At 42.6% G+C, this 21,795-nt stretch overlaps 2 protein-coding genes across 6 annotated transcripts in view; both read right to left on the bottom strand.

The window, feature by feature from the left end:
- Nucleotides 1–10,415, bottom strand: part of col7a1 (collagen, type VII, alpha 1) — a 54,666-nt gene extending 44,251 nt beyond the window's left edge. The window contains exons 1-10 of one of the 4 annotated variants that reach the window (XM_077014573.1): nt 10,260–10,415; nt 10,075–10,159; nt 4,917–5,005; nt 4,339–4,519; nt 3,843–3,999; nt 3,426–3,519; nt 3,136–3,294; nt 2,880–3,037; nt 2,306–2,435; nt 2,022–2,141 (exon numbers count right to left, since the gene is read on the bottom strand). In XM_077014573.1, the coding sequence (XP_076870688.1) occupies nt 2,022–2,141; nt 2,306–2,435; nt 2,880–3,037; nt 3,136–3,294; nt 3,426–3,519; nt 3,843–3,999; nt 4,339–4,519; nt 4,917–4,980 (1,063 nt within the window). In that variant the 5' untranslated portion in view covers nt 4,981–5,005; nt 10,075–10,159; nt 10,260–10,415. Of the gene's footprint in view, nt 1–2,021; nt 2,142–2,305; nt 2,436–2,879; nt 3,038–3,135; nt 3,295–3,425; nt 3,520–3,842; nt 4,000–4,338; nt 4,520–4,916; nt 5,006–8,804; nt 8,905–10,074 lie in introns of those variants that run through there. The other 3 variants (XM_077014575.1, XM_077014572.1, XM_077014574.1) reach the window with 3 other exon arrangements.
- Nucleotides 10,416–15,208: 4,793 nt separating this feature from the next.
- Nucleotides 15,209–21,500, bottom strand: ttll3 (tubulin tyrosine ligase-like family, member 3). 2 transcript variants are annotated; one of them, XM_077014568.1, is made up of 13 exons: nt 21,366–21,500; nt 20,840–20,949; nt 20,528–20,631; nt 19,384–19,552; nt 19,028–19,083; nt 18,752–18,880; nt 18,521–18,635; nt 18,316–18,429; nt 18,043–18,235; nt 17,738–17,886; nt 17,233–17,476; nt 16,545–16,980; nt 15,209–16,379 (listed from the first exon to the last, which is right to left on the bottom strand). In XM_077014568.1, the coding sequence occupies exons 2-13, from the start codon at nt 20,886–20,888 to the stop codon at nt 15,783–15,785; spliced, it is 2,355 nt and encodes a 784-aa protein (XP_076870683.1). In that variant the 5' UTR covers nt 20,889–20,949; nt 21,366–21,500; the 3' UTR covers nt 15,209–15,782. The 2 variants fall into 2 exon arrangements, with proteins under 2 accessions (XP_076870683.1, XP_076870682.1); XM_077014567.1 differs by having other exon boundaries at nt 20,840–20,906.
- Between the last annotated feature and the right edge of the window lie 295 nt (nt 21,501–21,795).

Raw genomic sequence — 21,795 nt, 5'->3', positions numbered from 1 at the left:
CTTTACAGAAAAAACATGATCAAAGAGATTCGGGGTTGTGTGGGCATGGCGTGTAAAGCTCACAGGAGGCATCATGGAAAATCAGGCTCACACCCTACGCACCATTCAGAAACACAAAGTGCTTCTGCCCAGAGATGGAGGGAAATGTCCCCGCCCTGAATGAGACACCAGTCATCTGCACATCCCAGTGACAGACAGTGAAACAGGTTGAGACATTTTTTTTACTGGCCTGAAAAGTCTTTCCAGCTGATTAAATACAGAGACATGCCTAACCCCAACCTATTAAATCTGCCAACTCAAACACTATAAGAGCCACACCCTGTATCTCTAACACGTTCCAGCCAGGCTATAAAAAGCACAACACGAGCACCCTGAAACAACTTCCTGAACACGTCAGTGGAGTTGACAATCCCCATCACTGGAGCAGGTACTGAACATGTAGGGGTGTTTTCCGCTCAGATTTTTAAAATGTGGATGTGAATGGAATGTATAAGGCCAAATACACTGTTTAAGGAGCTAGAATGTAGAAGTTCTTTGGTAACACTTTATATGCCTGTGTTAAAGCACCCAGCACCAAAGCAATAGTGAGTATCACACATCCTGTTGGTGATCTGATGCTGTGACCAATAAAAACCGGCAGACAAGCCCATGCAAAGCTCCCAGCAGCACTCTGGGTGATGCGAACAAACCTTTCTGCTACATTACCTTTAAAGACTGGCGCCTTACTCCTCCACTTCAGTCCTACTCAACCATGACTCAACCATGACATCATCAATCCATCCATCAATCATGCCTCATAAACGATGATGAGAGCGTTTACACGGAGGAGGTGAGTCAGGAGAGGTGAATAAATGTTGGTGAAACATAAGTGCTGGCTGTGGATTACATTCTGATCCTAGAGCATCTCAGCAGTACTACTGTGGACTCAGTGCATCATGGACAACCTCCTACGGCCTCTCAACACCTGCTCCGTGGTGTCAACAGCTCAACAGTAACTGAAGAAGGTGGGCATGTGAACCCCATCCTCAACGCCTTCTACAGGAGCATCACTGAGAAGATCCTGTTCCTCACCGTCACTGTGCCGTAAGGATTGTGCCTCTGCCACAGATAGCAAAGCACTGCACTGCAACCCATTGTGTTACTGGTTCACGAGTCCCTGCCATGACGGACATTTTCTCCAAGTAGTACATAAGAAAGGCCTGCAGCATCAGGATGTAGTTTCCAACCCTTCTGTCTGGCTCCAATGCATCTGGGCCAAGTCCGACAAATGTATTCACGGCTCGACATGGAAACCTACGTGCATGTGTGTCTTCACTAACATACCAGACAGGAGAAGTTTACTGTGTAAATAAAGTTCTTATTTCCATCTCCCTTGCTTATGTGTCTACTCCAAACAGATGGGATTGTGTGGACTGGCGGCTAGAGGGATCTTGTCTAGCTGTCTGTTCTGGCTTCCCTTAATCACAGCTCCCCAAGAAACTGCAGATTAAGGAAGCTGTAGATTCAGGAGCCTGTAGACTTACTAGGAGCCAGACCAAAAGAAAATGAAGGAAATTATGTTTTTACAACCTCTATAGAGGGATTTTCACAGATTCTTTCTACACATTCATCTTCATTTATATACATATTTCATACATGACAGTCATGTGTGCCATTAAAGTTGTTGACAGAATAATCAAAAGACATTACTCCAACCACGCAACACTACGCAACACTACGCAACAGTATTCATCAATTTGAGTTGCTTGCCTTGCTGTACCTGCAGATTCCCATCTATCTCTTTCTATGTGAGCTCCTTAACTTTGTCTTCTTCACTTCCTCACTTCCACTTTTATTCTGAGTGCTACCCTACATTTCCTTTTTTTCTTTACTTTTCTCCTTTCTTTTCTTTTCTTTTCTTTTCTTTTCTCCTCAATCAACTTGGGGGATCTGCCTCATTAAAGAGCTGGTGAAAGATTAAGAAGCAGGCAAAATGATTTAGATGACTTAACTGTGTGTGGGTGTGTGTGGGTGTGCGTTACCTCTGGGTCCGTACGTGATTCTGTAGCCCTGTAAGGGCCCGGAGGGCGCGCCCCACGCCAGGGCCAAGGTGAAGAAGCCAGCCTGCACCAGCCGCAGGGTTGCCACTCCCGGCAGAGACCCTGTGAGTGTGCGGTGAGAGGAAGAATGAGAAAAGAGCCTTTGTGCTGTGTACGCCGCTCTGTCTGGAAGCTTTCAGTGTTTGTGCTTTCTGTATTTCATGCATGGACATGTGTGCGAATGTGCACACTCTACAAGATGCAACCCATGTGCTTGTTTGTCTTACTGGTGCGGGCCTTGCCAGACACAGTCTCTCCCTCACTGTTAGGATACTGGGCGAGAACAGAGACCAGGTAGTCTGTGTTTGACCGCAGATTCTTGGCCACATAGGTCTGATGGCTGGCTGGCACCGTCTCCTGATAGTCAACAAGGAAAGTTAGCAGCTTATGAGAACAGGGGCAGCGTTTGAGTAATGCAACACAATGCAAACACATGCAGCCACGCACTACATATGTTCACCTTCAGGTCAACACTGCCAGGAAATGTTATGATGTACAGATCTACAAGACCTGAGTGCTCATGTATAATTCACCTACCTGCCACAACACATAAATGTACAATCACAAGAATGATCGAGGATGTTTCAACATCATTTCACCACATTTTTCACTTCACCACAAAGGTAACAGATGTAGGAGCTCTGAAATTGCTACAAGCACATCTCTCTACACAAGAGAAATATCTGCAGTGTGCTACAGCACATCTGCAGTACACACAGACACACGCACATATATACACACAAGCACACTAACATGCACAAATATACTAACAACAATATAGCTGGGATATATTTTTCTTACCTGACGCAGTTCTGCTCCAAGTGGCTGACCCAAACTAGAAAGAGGAGTGTACTGAACGACATAGCTAGTTACAGGGCCCCCAGCAGGTGTCCAACGAAACCTGATTGAATCGGTGGTCTCATCTGAAAACTCTAAGTTAGATGGCCCATTGAAGTCACCTGTGAACAAAAGCAGACAAAGATAATTAGTTGTCTGTGTTGCAATAATTGGTTGCAACTTTTTAACAAGTTATTGAGTGTAAACAGACTGAGGATACCGTCATTCGAATAGGAGCCTCCAGCTGCAGCACATACACGTGGTGACACTAGGGGCAGTAGAGAGCTGAGGCCCCTAAAGTTCCCAATAAAGGAGGTGAATTCACTATGAGGAGGTGAAGCAATGAGGGTCAACTCCTTCTGATCGGCACTCTTTATACCTAATATAGAAAGAGACAAGAAGACAAAGAGAGGAAGAATAGTAATGAAATAGCTAAAGCTAAAATGAAATAAATATTATAATAAAGCAGTAAAAAGACCCAGGAAAACCCATCCATGGTACAGTCCTCACCCACGGCGAATATACGGACTCCCAGGCCACGAAGTTTTTGGGCCGGCTCCTGCACATTGTCCTGCGATTTTCCGTCCGTGATGAGAATAACGATCTTTGACAGAATGAGAAAGAAACGTTTCCACGGGTTTCATGGTAATGCACTAAGCCAGAAAGCAACAGCAGCATCTCAAGGTTAATGTTACATTAAACAAAGATGACGACTAAATAAAAGTCCACACTGACCGATGTGCCTGCAAAGCACAGTAGCATTTACCCAAATATCATACCAGTAGAGCATTATCACATTATTATTACATTATTATATAAAGGAAATATACTCCCTTCTGAATTATACGTACTTTCTACATAAATTAAGAGCTTATCCTCATTACGCTCCCTTAAGAATATGTAACACCATGAGCTATGAGAGTTCACCTTGGGCACATCTCTGATGGTGCTGGGGCTGAAGAAGTGATCTGCTATATACTTGAGGCCAGCACCCGTGCGTGTGTTTCCACCTTTGTAGTTGAGGTTTTCCACAGCATTCACCAGCTCTGGGCCAGCAGCATACGTAGTGAAGGTAAACTCCTCCCTGACAATGGCAACGAATTGAAACAAACCCATAAAGGAGACCACATACGAATGTAATCCCAGAGAACCTCACAATGCCAAGATCTTTATCATTCAGGCACGTTTAACACGGATTAAGGGTAGTTTTGTAGTAAAAAAAACATGTTCCCCTGGCAACTGCTAAACCCAACTTATTTAGTATAATTGTAGTTTAATCCTAAGATTAATTTGATTACAAAATTAGTCTCAAAGAACTAACACATGCTTTCAAACATGCACAGACACACACAGACACACCCACACACACACACACACACACACACACACACACACACACACACACACACACACATAGAGGCACCTTGCTATGTCACTGTATTGCACAGCTCCAAAGCGAATGCCAGAAGGCCCCACTGCCCCAGCGAAGGGTTTGACAATCCCTGCCATGAAAGTCTTCACCAACACAAAGTTGGCACGCCCGATACTGGACGACCCGTCCACCAGGAACACAACATCCGCTGCACCAACATTATCACACTGGCCTGCATGTGGAGAAAGGTTTTTATAATGACAGTATAACGTAGACACACAGACACTCAGAATAGTTCTTTAGCAATACCCAAAGGAAAACACGAGGAACATTATCACCTCAGTAATGTAAATAACACACATATTCACCATGAGTAAAAATAACACACATATACACTATGTGTAAAAGATCTCATCAACTCGCCCATTCATTACAACTGTTTGATGACAACATGCTGAGAATGAGGGTGTTTATGTTAAGTGTGAAAACGTCAATTGTGAGTTTGGAATGGAGAATCTCTAGCTTTCTCTGTTGTGGGTTTTGAGATTATGCTGATTATGATGAGGCTTATAAGTCTTAGTTATCCTAATGTTCCTGGATTTGTGCTCCATGGCTTTATAATTGCTCACCTTGAGCTGTAGAATTGTGTGGAAAAGATATCAACACAGCAACCACCAGACTCCAATGCCACATCTTCAGAACCTATGTACAATGCCCACTGTTTCACACATACACACACACACACACACACACACACACACACACACACACACACACACACACACACACACACACACACACACACAGAGGATATTACATATTGATTTATTTGAACCAACAATCTGTTAGTCCTTCACAGAAACTGAGAACTCCAGCAGTTGAAGATAACATGCACTGAGCTATTATCACCCCAGTGAGATAATAAATGGAAGATACAACTGTGTGTCATCTGCACAGCAATGATGTAAAATATGGTACTTCTGGAAAATGCACCCTAGAGGGTATAACATGTACCGGTACAAAAAACAGCGTTGTAAGGCCAAGTGAGCTAAGGAGGAGAGAAAGAAGAAACATGAGAAAAAGTTACTAATCTTAACAGAAAACGTTTTGTTATACAAATAATATGACATATTGTCAGTAGGGATTTTCACCCCAATGGGAATTAATGCTCCACATTTACTCATCTGTGCAGTGAGAACACACAGACACACACACACAGACACACACGAACACACACACACACACACACACACACACACACACACACACACACACGAACACACACACCCACACACTAGTTGAGTGTGATACAGAATTGAGTGGTGGTGGGCAGAGGGGTGGGCAGCCTTAGCCCTGCACCCAGGGATCAGTTAAGTCATGATCTAGGGCCTGGGAATCAAACCAGTAACCCTCCAATCACAGTTCTCTAACCACCAGAACATGACGCCTCAGTACAGTACCCTGGATGCCAATATGATATTTCACATGGTCCAACAAAGTTGCAGACAACACTAATATCTGGACTAGACACAACACACTTCCAGAGTCAACAGTGAGGAGTAAATCACAGGCGATATTGAAGCAGAGTAGATAAATAGAGCAGAGTCAGTTCTATGGCGTAGTTTAAAACCTGCTTTTACAATGTGACATGGACTAGAGTCTGGATCTGTATCAAGGCAGCATGGGTGCTTCAGGAAATGGCCTGTGAACACTGGGATTGGACTTTTCTGACAATAGTCTGTTCATCCACAGTGCAAGGACAGTTGAACAGCTTCATAGACTCACACACACATACACACATACACACATATACATGCGAGCACACACACGCTTGCACAAACTTCAAACATATGAGTCAGAGAAGTATAATAAGTATCTGTGCAGATTATTACCAGACTCTGCTCTCTGGGGAAAAGGACTCAATCTCTTTGATTTCTTCTATACAGAAGTATGTCTCAAAAAATAGTGTGGCTAAATGTCATTGAGGGAATAAAGTAGTAAATGCAAATACACACACTTAAACACATGCACACACACTTTCACCTGATCTTTAACCCAAAAAAACTGACGCCAGTCTGTTTTAAGTCCAAAATCGTAAATCTCCTCATCTGTTCAGAAAATGCAATCTGCTTTTTGAAGTATGTTATTTATTGAACGCAATCCCTATGACACAGACCCATAAATCCTATATCTCAACCTTATGTTAAGTACCTAAAAATAGACATACAAGATAGTTTAACACAAAAGTAATATATTAAGTTAGCAACTTAAAATTTATTTTTATCTGGCTCATTGGGGTTTTCCAGCTATGAATATATCAGCACCCAACACTAAATCACACACAAGACTACATGGTGGAGCTCCAGTTCATCTCTAAAGCCTCTGCATTAAGAGCAGTTCTATAATGTGCAGTTTTAGCAAGATTTGTTAAGGAGTGCACACCTGGAGTGAACAATGCAGAGACCCACCTCCCTGACTGAGCAAGTACATGTGTGTGTGTGTGTGTGTGTGTGTGTGTGTGTGTGTGTGTGTGTGTGTGTGTGTGTGTGTGTGTGTGTGTGTGTGTGTGCGCGCGCGCGCTTTATTTTACAGGATCCAGGCTCAGCCCCCACTCAGCAAGAAGCATATGTGAAATAAAAGAGAACGACTATTAAAGGCAGAGAATGACACCACTTGGGAAAACCAATACAAAACAAGGATTAGAACCCTGCTGCAGCAGAAATCCTGAGAAAATCCCACCACAATGTGCAGAATACACACAGTTTAAAAGAGTCTGCAAAGAGTCTGCCACTATTAGTCCACTTAACAGCATTCCAAATTTGTGACTTATCTCGTTATGTAGCTCATTCCGTGCCTCTAGCTTGGAAAATAAAATGTAAAGGTCAGCAAATGTGTGGAGGAATCAATCAAAATGATGATAAATGCAACCTTAAAAAAATAAATTAAAATAAACAAAGACATAGACGAGGACTGCCAGTGTAAAAAGTAGGAGGGATGATAGTAAATAACAGGAGGATAAGTGCAGGATGAAACACAGTAACACACAGTGGACTAATAGCCTGAAGGGGGACTCAACTGAGAGGAGAGGATGGAAGGATAAAAGCAAAAAGACACAGGATGAGTGAAACCATGACACAAAAAAGTGAAAAGGTTAACAATTAAATGAAAATAAAGATAAATAACAATAATATACAATAATAAAATATATTAATAAATATAAAATACACTTTGAAGAACACAGGTCCATTAAAACTGCTGGCTTTGCAATTCATCTTAAATCAAGAGCAGCAAAATAATCTGCATGGCATCTGTGAAAAGCCATATTCTGCCAAAGAATTTATAATGAGATTGTGTGATTCAGTTTGTTGTAAAATGTGCCTTACATGCTGCAGATAAATATATGAAGTAGAGAGAAATCAAAACAGAGAGTGGGTGAACAAGAGAGCTCCAGGTCAAGGGAACGAGTCAAAGGAAATGAACACACACACACACACACACACACACACAGTCACACACACACACAGTCACATTCAGACATACCAGGGTTAGGGACATACTGGCTGGGGCTGTGCTGTGTTTATTACTAAACATAACTGTAGATAGTCTGAATTCAGACCTCACACTATGAAAATACAAAATTTGATGATCAAGACTACAGCCCCCTGTTGAGATTTAAACCACTGCATTCAACCATACCACATATTACATTTATCACCAAGATCAAGAGGCCTTTCACTGAGGGGTGTGTCTTGACATTTAGTTACTGAACATGTATACATTATAAATTGCACAGAGCATACAGCATTTCAATCTTCCAAATCATCACTGAATAGAAATTTGTTCTATGCCTCTATAGTATCTGACAAATCTACATGGCTGGTGGCTGAAAGATAGTGGTAACCTAGTTAAAAGTTTCATTCATACAACTCATTCATGCAATTTGAGTAAAAATAATGAAATTCTGAATAGAAAATTGAAATTATGATTCACATTCTGATGTAAAGAATAATGGTAATGATGCAAATGACCTTAAAAGTTCAATGACCCATAATTCAATGTTACAGGAAACACAGGTATAAGAACAAATTCTGAAAACCACAACAAAAGTTTCTGCTGCCCTCTAGAAGCATTGAGTCCAAAACTGCTTATTAGAAACAGCAAGAACAGATTATTCACCACAAATGACTAAGAGGGAGAGGAGCAATTTGCCTTCTTGTCCAACATGCACCTTTTGAATGAGTGAGTGAGACACAGAACGTCTGAATGAATAACAAAAGAGAAGAACACTTGGAAACAGACATAAACAACTGACGGATCCTACAAAACTGTATGACTAAACACATTTAAAGGAAGTAACCCAGTCAGAAGAAATGATATACAGATGCCCTGCAAACCACACAGTTCACACAGATGTTAAACAGGTCAGCCAAGGCCAAGTGTGGACATAGCATGCCCAAACACTGAACAGAAACGAGGCATTAACATAACACATCATTAGATTGTGAATTTTATATTACCATTCCTATATGATTATTCCTACAGGATGATTCCTGTACCAGTTCTATACAATGATTAAAACAATATTTCCAATCATTTGACCTCAGTAGCGATAAACACAGGAAAGAGTTACGCACACCCACAGAGTAAAGATCTGAAATGCATGCTCAGCAGGCCTCCAGTACAACAGAGCCATCCAGGCCTGGCCTATCAGAGTGTGAGATATCCAAAGTGACGAATCACAGGGTTCAGCTAAGGTCATGATCCCGCCTACTGTTCCGATTTTGAAGAAAAGCGCAGAGCTTTGGAAAGACTAAATACAGGACACTCTGCATCCCCTAGATTACAAAACACATTTATAATACATTTTAATACACAAACAGACATGCATCATTCCTTGCTTTATATGTTGCCTTTCTTCTTCACTACAAAACTTACTTCATCAACTCATCCTTTTCTGATAGGCCTACTCTTCTTTCACTAATTTCTTTACCTCATTATTATCTCTTGTTGACAATGCAAAACTCTTAATATTATATCACTCTATCTTTTATTCTGGTGAATCTGGAACAAAACCAAAACCCGACATGCACTGGTTTAATCCATCATTATAACAGCGTAAACAATATAAATCAAACGGTCTATAACACTGGCGATGATTCCATCATTTCATCATGAGACAGTATTGCTAAAAGAGACCAACCCTCATAAGAATAATTATAGGGGAGTGAAACGTTACAAAAGATATAAGGTTACTAGCCCACTAAGAAACAGACATGTCTGAACATTATCACATTTAGTTATTCAAACACGTTAAATGACACCGCATGGCAATCCATTTGAGTTCAATATAACATGAAATGTAATAAATAATATTGAGAATATGAGTACCCTACAAACATTGTACACAATTCAATATTTTCATTTAGGCTCACAACAACCTGCTTGCTTGAGGATAAATGTCTTTCTAAAAAGTTATATTTTCTTATTTAAAAGTTAAACATTCAATGAAAAGATCACACAAATCGCATGTATTTTGGACAAAAACCATCTCTGGCAGATCTGACAACTGTTTATTGCTGTGACAGAAACTACCGAAGCTTTTAATAGATATCTAAAGCAATCTACATATGGATCCCAAATGGTGTAATATCTGAAGCATTCCATTATGGTTCCTAAATGAATCCCATAAATTATTTGTCTTCTTACCACTGACGCCAAGCTCACCCATGTCACCTATCCATCTCTATCATGAACACAGGGCATGAGACTGTTTAAGATATAACTTACCGGTGATGAGGAGGTGGTGATCCAGATAGGTGGAAAACAACTCAACTCTCTTCAGGCATAATCCACGGAGTTGGAGTTTGAGACTCTAAGAAAGATGGACCTCACTGTTTTACATTTGCTAGCGAGAATATCAGCACCTGCCCATCACTAACCAGTGTCAAAAGTTCAGTTCGGGGAGCACTCACGTGCACGAGCAGTTCCGTGTGGATACCGAGTGATCTTTCAGTAGCGCTGCTGCTGTCGCCCTCAACAGCTGAAGCTCCCGCGCTGTAGCCCAGACTTGTTGGGACGCCTGCAGCTAAGACTTCCTTCGGCATTCCGGGTTTCTCCCTTCCTTTATTCCTTGAGGTTGGCTTTCTGTGGCTGACAAAGCGCAGATCAAATCCAGGAGCGAGGTGCATGCCCGCAGACATTTCAGCCAATCGGTTTTTGAGTGAGTGGCAATTTGTGATACGCGCGATTTCTGCTTGTAGCAATGTTTCACGATCATTAAAGCGATGACTGGTACTGTGCTTAACGTTATTATACTATATTTGTCACTGCAGTTGTCCAGTCACTAACTAAAACCTTCACCGTGAGTTTTGAGTTTAATTTGTCTAAAATAAAAAGGCAAAATTAATGTGAGGGATAAACAATGTATATCAGTGGATGTCAATCTTTTTATTTACACATCTGTAACATCTGTAGGGGCTCCTATCACAACATATGAAACTCACTTCTACTGATCAGTGTGAAACGAATCAGTGTTTTCAAATGCAATGGAACAAAAATGGAGTCCAAAACAAAACTTCACAATGTCTAGTATTTACATCTTAAAACTTTTATTTGTAGTGTTTGGGTTGTGTCTTTATCAAGTTCACTTAGCTACACAGGGTAAGCCTACCACAGGCTTCTATGATAAATACAGGAAGAAGATCTTTTCAAGTGTCTGTCCAACCCCTCCTCTCTTTCACACGCACATTTACACATTTGCACCACACCCAAGCATCTGTCCACACTCATCTGGAATCTAAGCCTAGAGGGTATCCATCTCAAATGTAATTTTCCCTATCACCTGCTCTCTGGAATTCTCAGCCTACACACTCAACCAAATAAACTGAATTCTAAGTGTTTACATGTATGTAACCAGAGGTCAGTGAAATATGTTTGTAGTATGTATAACTACGTAAATTTCAAAAGAAATACCTCAGAAAAATACTCATATAAACTGATTAAACTGATTAAAATTAATGTTAAGCTCTACCCAGCATTTAGTTAAATCTACTCATAGAATTATATATACACAGTTCTGAAAAAAATAAACATTTGCTACCCAATATAAACCAAGAACATCACTGTAAATGGTTTTCATGAGGTTTCTTGTTTCTTTAGCTGAACTAGCTTCAACATGCCTGTCCAGCGACGTGAAATTTGAGTACGGTGAAGCATTAACGAGCAAAAAATATATGTGATCTGGGACAAAATGCGTGAGAAAATTCCAGAATTGCACTGTGCTGCAGATGCTACCAGGGTGTGCATCACACATCACACGGATATGTCACACATATGTGACACCACATTCTTGCTGCATGTTATTTTCTGGCTCTTTATCACACACACACACACACACACACACACACACACACACACACACACACACACACACACACACACACACACACACACACACACGTGTAGGGGGTGTAAGTAGGCAATGGTGAGGCAGATGTTGGCTTGAAAACAAGGAGCAGCATTACTAAATCACTCCATGCTTGAGTTTGGAGAGTTGTGATGTCACTCACTCTCATCCCACACATGAACACAGGAGACTTGAGCGAGCGTGTTTACGGAGAGGTGCTTAAAGGGCGTCTACATCTATGGAGTCAGTCTGCGTGTGCAATGACACCATTCCCATTTTCCCAGGTGACCTCAGAAGAGTTGTTGATTGAGCAGAAGATCTCCTCTATCAGCCCTGGATTGGTTTCGGCCCATACTGGCATGCTACTCTGTTTCTTTGCTGTCTGGCAGTCCAACTGGACTCTTGCTCTTTTTCTCCCTGATAAATTGCAGGGTAGCTCAGTTGACAATGACAAGTAGAATCACTGGATATGTGCAGAATTAAAAAACTGCTGAGATTCAAAAATTTTAAAACATTTCCTCAGGATCTGCTGCCAGTGTCCACATGTAGAATCTACATGGAACTAAAGGTAATTAATTCAAATGGGAAAGGCAATTATGCTAGATCCTACATGATTTATTTAAAATACATTCAGAATTCAAACTGTTGGAGTCACTGTTGGTGGAAAAAGATCAAGCTGAGATTCGGTGGGACTGTCTGATATAGACTGACACAATTGCTACTACCCATAGTAGTGATGGATGAAGAGGGCTATATAGTGATAGATGTAGTTGATAGCAACATCAAGAACAAACATTAAGGTAGATGTATCAAACTAGTTGTGGTTCTCTGAGACAGCAGCGACAAATCGTCTCATGTCCGTTGATGTAGACCAATTTGATGTTGGAGAAGCAATCCAGTCCACAAAAGCATCATGCAGATGAAATAATGTAATTTCATGTCTGGTCAATTGAAAGCAGAGCAGTATACAAGTGATACACCTTTTTGTTATAACCCTTTGTTATAACCAGTTACCATATTAAGTATAAAATATTTGAGGATTCTGTCCATCTCTGTATTTAGTCCCTCTCATGGAAACCCTCTAATTTTCTCCCCGGCATCCTTCTCTCTTTCTCTATCTACCTATATATCTGTCTTTCAGGTCATGTTGTCATTCGTCACTTGGACAGGTAGGTATTCAGAGGGTGTGTCCAGAAGCCTTAAAGGCTTATTTTAGACCCTTTTACCTCATTCACTTTATTACCCACCCCTTTCTTTCTCTTTCCAGGCTTTTGTTGTATGCCCTTTCTCCGTTTCTCCATTTTGAGGGTTCACTGACCTGCCATTCCAATATATTTAAATCTAGCTTACATTCCATTAGTGACTTCCACTTGGCTCATGGAATGAGGAAAAGTGAAGACAGGCAGTGATGATGACTGGTGGAATTCTGTTTGCAGTCAGCTATATAGTGACAGACATAGCTGTTCACGGAACATGAAGAGGCCGCATCCTATGAGCACAATATATGTACATGCACAAACCCATGCTGTGTAAATTCTTGTCGCAGGGAAAGTTCAGACAAATGTGAGAACAAGGGTTTAGAGAGTCATCACTCAGCACCCTACAGCTTAACAGCTTAAGCATGCCAGAGGAAATGGAGCAATAGAGGACAATATGTATATACTGTATATGCATACACACACACACACACACACACACACACACACACACACACACACACACACACACACACACACACACACACACACACACGTATTCAAGCTGGAGACCTGGGAGATTCATAGTCCTGGACAGAGATCTCAGGTGCTTTTCCTGGGGTCTGTTGGAGCCACTCCTCCAGCTTGTGACATCAAGACACAGGAACTCCTCACCATGCATGAGGGCTTCACCCCAGATCCAGAACTGTGAGACTGTGAACTCAGCAGAAGAAGGCAGAGGACTGTGAGCTCCAGAAGCACTGTCCAGGATGAAACCAACCAAAATCCAGGAGAACACCAAGAAGAGCCCTAAGTGATGAAGTGAGTACCTCAGACAGCAGAAACCTGAGGAGGATGGGAATGATGATTCATCATGGGAAGATAAACCCCTGCACAGTACGTGCCACCGACAAATGGTGGAAGTGGATGATATGGAGAAATTCTACCGGTGACTAGAAAAGGCTGGACTAAAAGACAGACATCATGGACATCACTAATCATGGCAACACAGGAACAAGTTCTGAATACAAGATCAATAAAGGCTGGGATCTACCACACCAGAAAAAAGATCTGTGCTAAGTAAGTTCCAAGGTCAAAGTGGGATACACCGCTGAAGGTGGTGGAAAATGACCGAGCTAAGATTCTGTGGGACTTTCAAATATAGACTGACACAATGGTAACCTGTCACGGTAGGTCGGTCCCAGCCTGTGAGGGAGATGCACATGAACACACCTATGCACATGCACACACCCATGCACACACCCACACACACACACACACACACACACACACCCATGCATACACACACACCCACCCACACACACACACCCATGCACACACACACTCATGCACATGCCCACTCATTCCAATCCAATTGACACGCCCCTTCCAGCTGTTGGTCATCTCACCCTCATCAGTGTGCCCTTCTTAAGCCCACAGGTCATAGCCTCCAGTGCTGGACATTCACTCAGCCAACTCAGCTTACAGGAGGAAGGACGTGCCACTGCACACAAATATGTCTTGTTAGTAACAAAACAAAATAAAGTTTTTTGTGGGTTTATCTGGTATAAACGCTTGTATGTGGACATGTAGGATACTGTGAACTGGGTTTATCTGGTATAAATGCTTGTATGTGGACATGTAGAACACTGTGAACTGGGTTTGTCTGGTGTAAATGCTTGTATGTGGACATGTAGGACAGTGTGAACTTGGTTAATCTGGTATAAATGCTTGTAATGCTTGTTGCACTTTTATCTGCTTGTTCATTCTATTCTATTCTTTAACATATAACAAATTGTCCCAACAAATACTGATGTTTTAAGGTCAAATATTTTTATTTTTGTGATAAAATTTTTAGTTTTATGTTTTATTTCTAAAGCCCAAAATTATTTTATATGAGACTATATATTTTTATATTTCTTATCATTTGTAATTGCATTTGCAGTCCAGAGCACATTAAATAACAAGACAGTGTTTTGCATATTTCTTCACTCTGAAAAGGTGAGCAGGAGTATAACTGGACGTGAGATGCATTTGAATTAGCTGAGCTATTCTAAACCACCAACATCCATTTACTGTAGTGACAGTAACCCCAAGCAACAATATAGAGAGAGAAAGAGAGAGAGGGGGAGAAAGAGAGAAAGACAGAGGAAAAATATGGGAAATTAAACATATACTCATTGGCGTCCTCTAGTGGTCCATATTTTATTAAAATAAGAATAATTGTGCAGAACATTTTGCCTAGTAATTTCATGTTTTAAAACGAATAATTTCTAAAAATATGAATACAAGAAAAAAGAAAATATTAACAAAATATACATACTATTTATAATTATCTTCTCAATTTTAATTTAGCAATAAATCAGAAGTTCCCATTATATATTATGGTATTCTTATTATCAAAACCAGGGAGGTCACACTGGGACAATTCCTTATAATTACATAAACGAGAGTTCTAAACTAGAAATGATTTCAATCAGCATTCTCATTTTAACTTCAACCAGGACAGGACCGGGTTCAAATACTCAAGCTAACTAGAAAGAGGTGGGAACTATGGAGAGGGTGGCGTTACATATAGGAAGGATGGACCAAACTGACAAGCGCATGGAACACCAAAACATGACAGGGAGACAGAGAATAAAGGGAACCAGCAACAAGATTGACAGGAGGGGGCGGAGCTGGCCGTGACATTCTCATCTCATTAAGGCCATAAAAAGCAAATTAACTTCCCCAGGTCCCAAATTCCCACCTAAAGCAGACAGGGCCAAAGTAATTCTCCTTGAATGCCTCTGTATTGCATGCTAACTAACCCTTCCCCAAAATCTGTGCATTCCGACTTCACAAAGTCAACCTGCCGATTCACATCTAAAGGTCAGTCTGTTCAGTCACTTAGCTCAACTCTTTTGGGGCTCTTCATCTCTGTAGTTGTCCACATGATGCTGGTGAACCAGTGATAGGTACCGATGCATGCGTAGGATTGGACAAGAGACGTGGGCGGTTTGTGTGGAGCGCGAGGAGGGGTGCGTGCTCTGATTGGCTGGCCTGGGCCGTAGACTGATGATATCCAGTGATGGACTGAGGCGGGTGATGGAGAGCACGTTGGCGCGACGGGCATGGGTGGCAGCGACGGCCTGCTCACCGCGTACCCGGAGACGGACGCGCGAAGCGTGGAGAGGAGAGCGCTCGGAAAGTTTGGGAAGAGGACAGGATGAGGAGGGTGCAGCCAGTCTGTGCCGCTTCTCCAACATGGGCTGAAAGGTCAAAGTTGGCTCCACTGTGAGCTTGGGTGGGGGGGTGACCTTCTTTGCCTGGTCCAATCGGTTCTCCTGACCAGAGGTGCGCTCAGCAGTGGGAAGAGCAGGCTTGGCTTTGCGCAGAAGCTCGTAGCGAGATTGGAGGAACGTTTTACAGGGAGGGGCACGAGGGCGTCTAAGTGGAGCACCCTCCACCAGAAGGTTAACACCAAGGTATTGAGGAACATCTACGGGTGCCTGGAGACATTGAAGGACAAAATACAAAACAAGTTTTTTAGGCTAAAGATTTTTCCTCCAGAGTGGTCATGTAGTACTGTACAGGTTTGAGAATATGCGTCTGGGTTGCTAGTTGGCTGAGATGGATGTGTAAATGGGTAAATAAACGCAGGTATCTGTGTGTACCTGTCTATATATGAGCTCGAACCCTCCAGTGTGGGCGTCGCGGTCGTATCGTCGATCCAGCACCACACGCAGCGTGTCCTCCTGCACGGCGGGACACAGGCGGGCGGTGACGGCCGTGGAGGTGGCCATGGTGGGGCTGGCGTTGATCTCCAGCAGCCAGGGTCGCAGGTCGCGTCCCAGGATGAAGTCGGCCCCATAGAGCTCGAAGCTGGCCCTGCGCGGCTCCACGCCGTCCTGAGCGGTCAGCAGCGTGCGGACCACCGCCTCCCTCATGCCCGGCACCACCGCCTCCTCCCACAGACCAGCACGGCCCGCGGATGCCAGCCAGGAGCGGAACTCCGTGCACGACCACATGTTCTCGGCGGGGAGGGACGGGTCGCGACTCGCACTCGGCTGGAAATGCTTCTGGATGGAGTTATTGCAGAGATGGACAGAACTGAGAGAGAGAGAGAGAGAGAGAGAGAGAGAGAGAGAGAGAGAGAGAGAGAGAGAGAGAGAGAGAGAGAGAGAGAGAAGGAGGATAAGGTGATGGGAAAAGACACAGTAAAGCTCAGATTCAGATTTGCATGAAGGTTTATATTTATATTTGAGCATCTGTAATGTAATAGTTAGCTTTGAAGGTCATTGTGATAAGGCATAATCTTCCATTACTGTCTCTTTTAGGTGCATTTCCTATTCTCTTGCCCACCTGTCCAGTCTTTGTGTAGAGTAGGGCTGGGTGGAGAAGCGCAGGTAACACTCGCGGTAGAACCACACTGTGAGGGGGTTCCAGTCCGTGACTAGAAACCACTGTCGCAGATCAAACTTAGTGCCTTCAACCAGCAGAGGGCGCTCCAAGTACTTCTGCACTACCCATTTATTGTCTTTAATTAGGGATGTGTCCCTACCTACTAAATTCAGCATCTTGTCTAACCTGTTCATGCAGACTATATCTACACACACACACGCGCACACACACACACACACACACACACACACACACACACACACACACACACACACACACACACACACACACACACACACACACAATGAACAAATAAAGCATGACAAAGTGTCCTCAGCCAATGTCATTCTTATACTTTTCTCCTCAGTACAAGTGTGCGTTCAGTTGAAATATGCACACACACACACACACACACACACACACACACACACACACACACACACACACACACACAGTCTTGGCTCACCCCTTCCTCGTGATTTGGCCCCTGGTTTGATAATCCAGATGTTACAGAGACCATCTGTCTCCAGCTGTGGACAGACCTTCTGCATTTGGACTAACATGGATCTACAGCACTCTGCATACTCAGTACAGCGATCTAACGTCACACCATCACTGTGGAGATAGACACGGGAGACAGACAGAAAGACAGACAGTGAGAGTAAAACACTTTACACACCTTTCTCAAAATGGAGAGATTATATAAAGTTTGAAATGGCTAAACGAACATTTAAACATCCAGTAAGAAATAAATATTGATATTGCACTTACTGAATAACTAAGTAGTAGTTACGAATAAAGTCATCCCACTCCTGCACTGAGAGGGCAGGAGGAGTTTCCAAGGCGACGTCTATGTCACAGTGTTCTAGACTATTGAGATACTCCTGACATACATGCAGAGCAGTGTCAATCAACCCAGCTCCAACCCTCTGACTGGCCTGCAGTTTATGCTGCTTAACAAAACCTACATAAAAGCAGAGAAAGAATGTGTATTTGTGAACAGGTTCATGCGTGTGCACGTGTGTGTATGTGCGTGTGTCTTACCCTGAGCCTGTTTAGCCTCATCAAGTTCTGTTGCTCCGCCCACCTCCCATACCCCCCCAGCTGTCTCTGTAACATACTGTAAGAGGCTTGTGCATGCTGTCAGCCTGAAGTCCTCTGTAGAGTGAAAGGTGGAAGGAATTAATGCTAATTGACCTGCATGTGTCTTGTGGGTGGGACTCTGAACTGGATGGACAGAGGAGCTGACCAGTAAAAGCGTGCTTCTCATCCTCTGCTCCCAATCTGTAACAGCGTGGGAAGAACATTTGAGGATCCGTTGAGTCAAACCACTGCAGATTTCTTAAACTCGTACACAAGCCCACCTGGGAGAGAGATGGTGAGAGATAGAGCTATTAGAACATGATATATGAAATATGATATATGAATGTTTGCAGTGAGTTTCAGAATGGAATGAAACTTATTTGATGCATACGAGGACCTTGGTAGTGAAGCACCCTGTCCTGGCATAGTGATTGGTCATCTGGTCTTTTTGCAATGACAGGTAGTCAACTGAGTCTCTCCTGGTTGTCCAGTAGAAATGTGTTGTCTCATTGCGCACCATTCGAGACTACAGGGATAAGACAAATACATAATGTTTTATACATAAAGAACATTACAGAAAATTATAGAAAAGTAATAGAAAAACAGTTGCTACTGTTAAAACATCTGCCATAACAAGGTGAGTTAATGAGACATTAACAGCATCAGCGCTCACCATGAGGTCATACGCTTCATCAGCACTGTCATCTCTGTCTCCATCCTGCACTTTATCTGTACCAGCACAGAGACAAAAACGTCATGGTGATGATGGATATTCTCTATAGGGACAGCGTCCTTGATCTGTCTCACTTGTGGCCTTAAACTGTACAGTTATGTCATCCGTGGGATTGCAAAGGGTCGTTAGCTAATAACTATTCTGAGTGTACTTAGGATTATATGTTATTACCACACACACACACACACACACTCACACATACACACATCATCCCGAGACGTCATCGCGATACATCATCCCAAAAATTTAAATCTTAAAATGACAAGATATCCCTGCGCAAACAACTAATCTGTTACCATCATCATCATCACTGCTGTCAGTCTCTTCCATGCCCTCTGCCTGCTGGTCTCCATGGCAACGACCCCTTCGGGGGTTGTGTAGAAGTCGACGCTCCACCCACCCTCTGGCCCTCAGAGCAGCGCGGACCACAGGGTACGGACCCTGCAGTGAGAAGACCTTCCTCTCCTGCACCAGCATCAGGAGGGAATTACCAACCGCTTCTACATTCATATTTGGATCCTGAATCTGAGTTAGTACTTGAAGTTTTTATAGAAACCGTTCAGACAGAAACTGACATGTGGAAATCACTTAAGTGAAAACCAGAAATTCATTGGCTTGATGTCCTGTAATACTGCATTATTCTGCCCTATGTGTAAACTCTCACAATGGCGGGTAACTGGGGAAGGATACTTGGAGTAAGAAAAGGGATTGGAATTAACCATTAACACTGCCAAATTCAGATATTTTGAGGTTAATTTGAAAAATGTACACATTATTATTATTTGAACAGCAGTAAGGTGTATAATAGATATAATAATATAATAATAATAATATAATACTGACATCAGTGGATATTCTGGTTGTTTGTTAATCGTATAAATAACCAATTAACAAATATTTGCATTTTGTTACAATTTTCACTGTACTTGTGAACTTTAATGCCTTGCATTCCAAGAATAATGTAAAAATCTACAGTTATTTGACTGTCTGAACTGGGTTTGACTACATTTTACATATGCTCTTATCCAGAGCAACTTACAGTGTGCACACTAGTGATCACTGGGGGGCTGTGGAACCTAGAGCCTAACCCAGTGCCAGGGGAGCAGTTGGGGTTAAGTGCCATGTTTAAGGGTATTTCAGTCATGGCCTAGGGCCTGGGAAAAGAGCCCACAACCCTCTGGTCACAAGACCAGTTTCTTAACCACCAGACCAATGCTAATGTAAGCTTCTCTTTTGTTTAGCTTTCAGCATTCATCAAAAATCTTATAACTCTGAATCTATTTGTACAGTCTATCACACTAATGCTGCCACTGAATCTTTCTGCCACTCAGTGGGTGTAACCTCAGTGCCTCCTATCAAGTGTGACGTCACGTGCATGACCTCCATAAACCCCATCACCATCATCTGTGAGAGCACAAAGGTCACACATCATGCATTGACCTTTACAGCCCTGTCCACCAGAAGCTTAGCTGTCCTCAGTCTGTCCACGTTTATTACTGGAAGAGTTACACGACTGCACCGTATCCTGGCCTCCAGAGGGGGAACTATCACACACACACACACACACACACACACACACACACACACACACACACACACACACACACACACACACACACACACACACACACACACACACACACACACACACACACACACACACACACACACACACACAAATCATGTTCAGTTCAATAAACTAACCCATGGGTATGTGGCTGTGCACATGCATGCTTTCAGATGTGTGTGCACCTGGTATGTGCTGCTGCTGGTCACTCTTGACATCCACATCCACCTTCATTTTTGGGGTTAAACTTGACTAGGTTGGTTAAGGAAATATTAAAAGGGAAGAAAATGCATCCCTAGAGATCAGAGAATTGGATATACTGAAGTAACATCAATAGCAAACCCCCCCCCCCCCCCCCCCCCCCCATACTTCTGCACTCCTGACACAAAAACAATAGCTATGAAACATGGCGATTAGAAACATGTGCCTGGATGCAGCTATTTGCTTCATAACAACATGATTCTTTTGTCATTCCCTAGTTGTAATTACAGAAGACATGGAAACACTGGGTGGCCCTGCTGCCATGACGTTCTCATACCCTTCAAACCTGACCAAGCTTTGCGAAATTAATTTTATTAATGATTCCAGTCATTGCATTTGATATGTCAAGTCCTTTATGCATAAGAATGCTTTTTGCTTTGAAATATTGCAGACATTATGGTGCCCTGAAAGTATGAGGTATATATTTTTCAGATTGTGAAGTAAACTTACTTTGATTCCTATACTACATCTACCGTCTGCAGTTCAGCTGCGCGCTCCTATCGCGGTGATCGATGCATGCCGCAGCGCCGAGCGCGTCTTCAGGGAGGACGGTCCGTCTACACCTTGAGCACTTCCTTGACTTTGCACGAGGCTGTTGACGGTACCCATAACAACGGTTTCTTGGGAACGAGACGCCAAGCTAGAACCACGAACGTCAAAGATCATTTGCCTTGCATGATGACAACAGCATACATTGTAACTCGTGTGCATTGGTAAATGCATAAAGAATATACTTTTTACGCGCCAAGTTCACGCGCCAATGTTTTCAAACCACTATTTCACTAAAACCTTAGTTTTCTCGCACAGGGGTAGTAGGTGTGCCATCATTATGTTCGAATGGGGTTTATGTATATATATACAATATACAATTGTCAATATA

The sequence above is a fragment of the Brachyhypopomus gauderio genome, chromosome 8 (genome assembly GCF_052324685.1).
Source record: "Brachyhypopomus gauderio isolate BG-103 chromosome 8, BGAUD_0.2, whole genome shotgun sequence".
Classification (NCBI taxonomy): domain Eukaryota; kingdom Metazoa; phylum Chordata; class Actinopteri; order Gymnotiformes; family Hypopomidae; genus Brachyhypopomus; species Brachyhypopomus gauderio.
The sequence above is the reverse complement of the archived record's forward strand: the minus strand, read 5'-3'. Positions and strand labels throughout refer to the sequence as shown.

Excerpts from the sequence above, each read along its gene's own strand:
- ttll3 (XM_077014568.1), bottom strand. The coding sequence starts at position 20,888 with ATGAAGGTGGATGTGGATGTCAAGAGTGACCAGCAGCAGCACATACCA. Across the intron at positions 17,887-18,042 it reads AACTACTACTTAGTTATTCA|TGATGGTGTGACGTTAGATC; the intron begins GTAAGTGCAATA and ends CTATCTCCACAG. Across the intron at positions 16,981-17,232 it reads TCTACACAAAGACTGGACAG|TTCTGTCCATCTCTGCAATA; the intron begins GTGGGCAAGAGA and ends TCTCTCTCTCAG.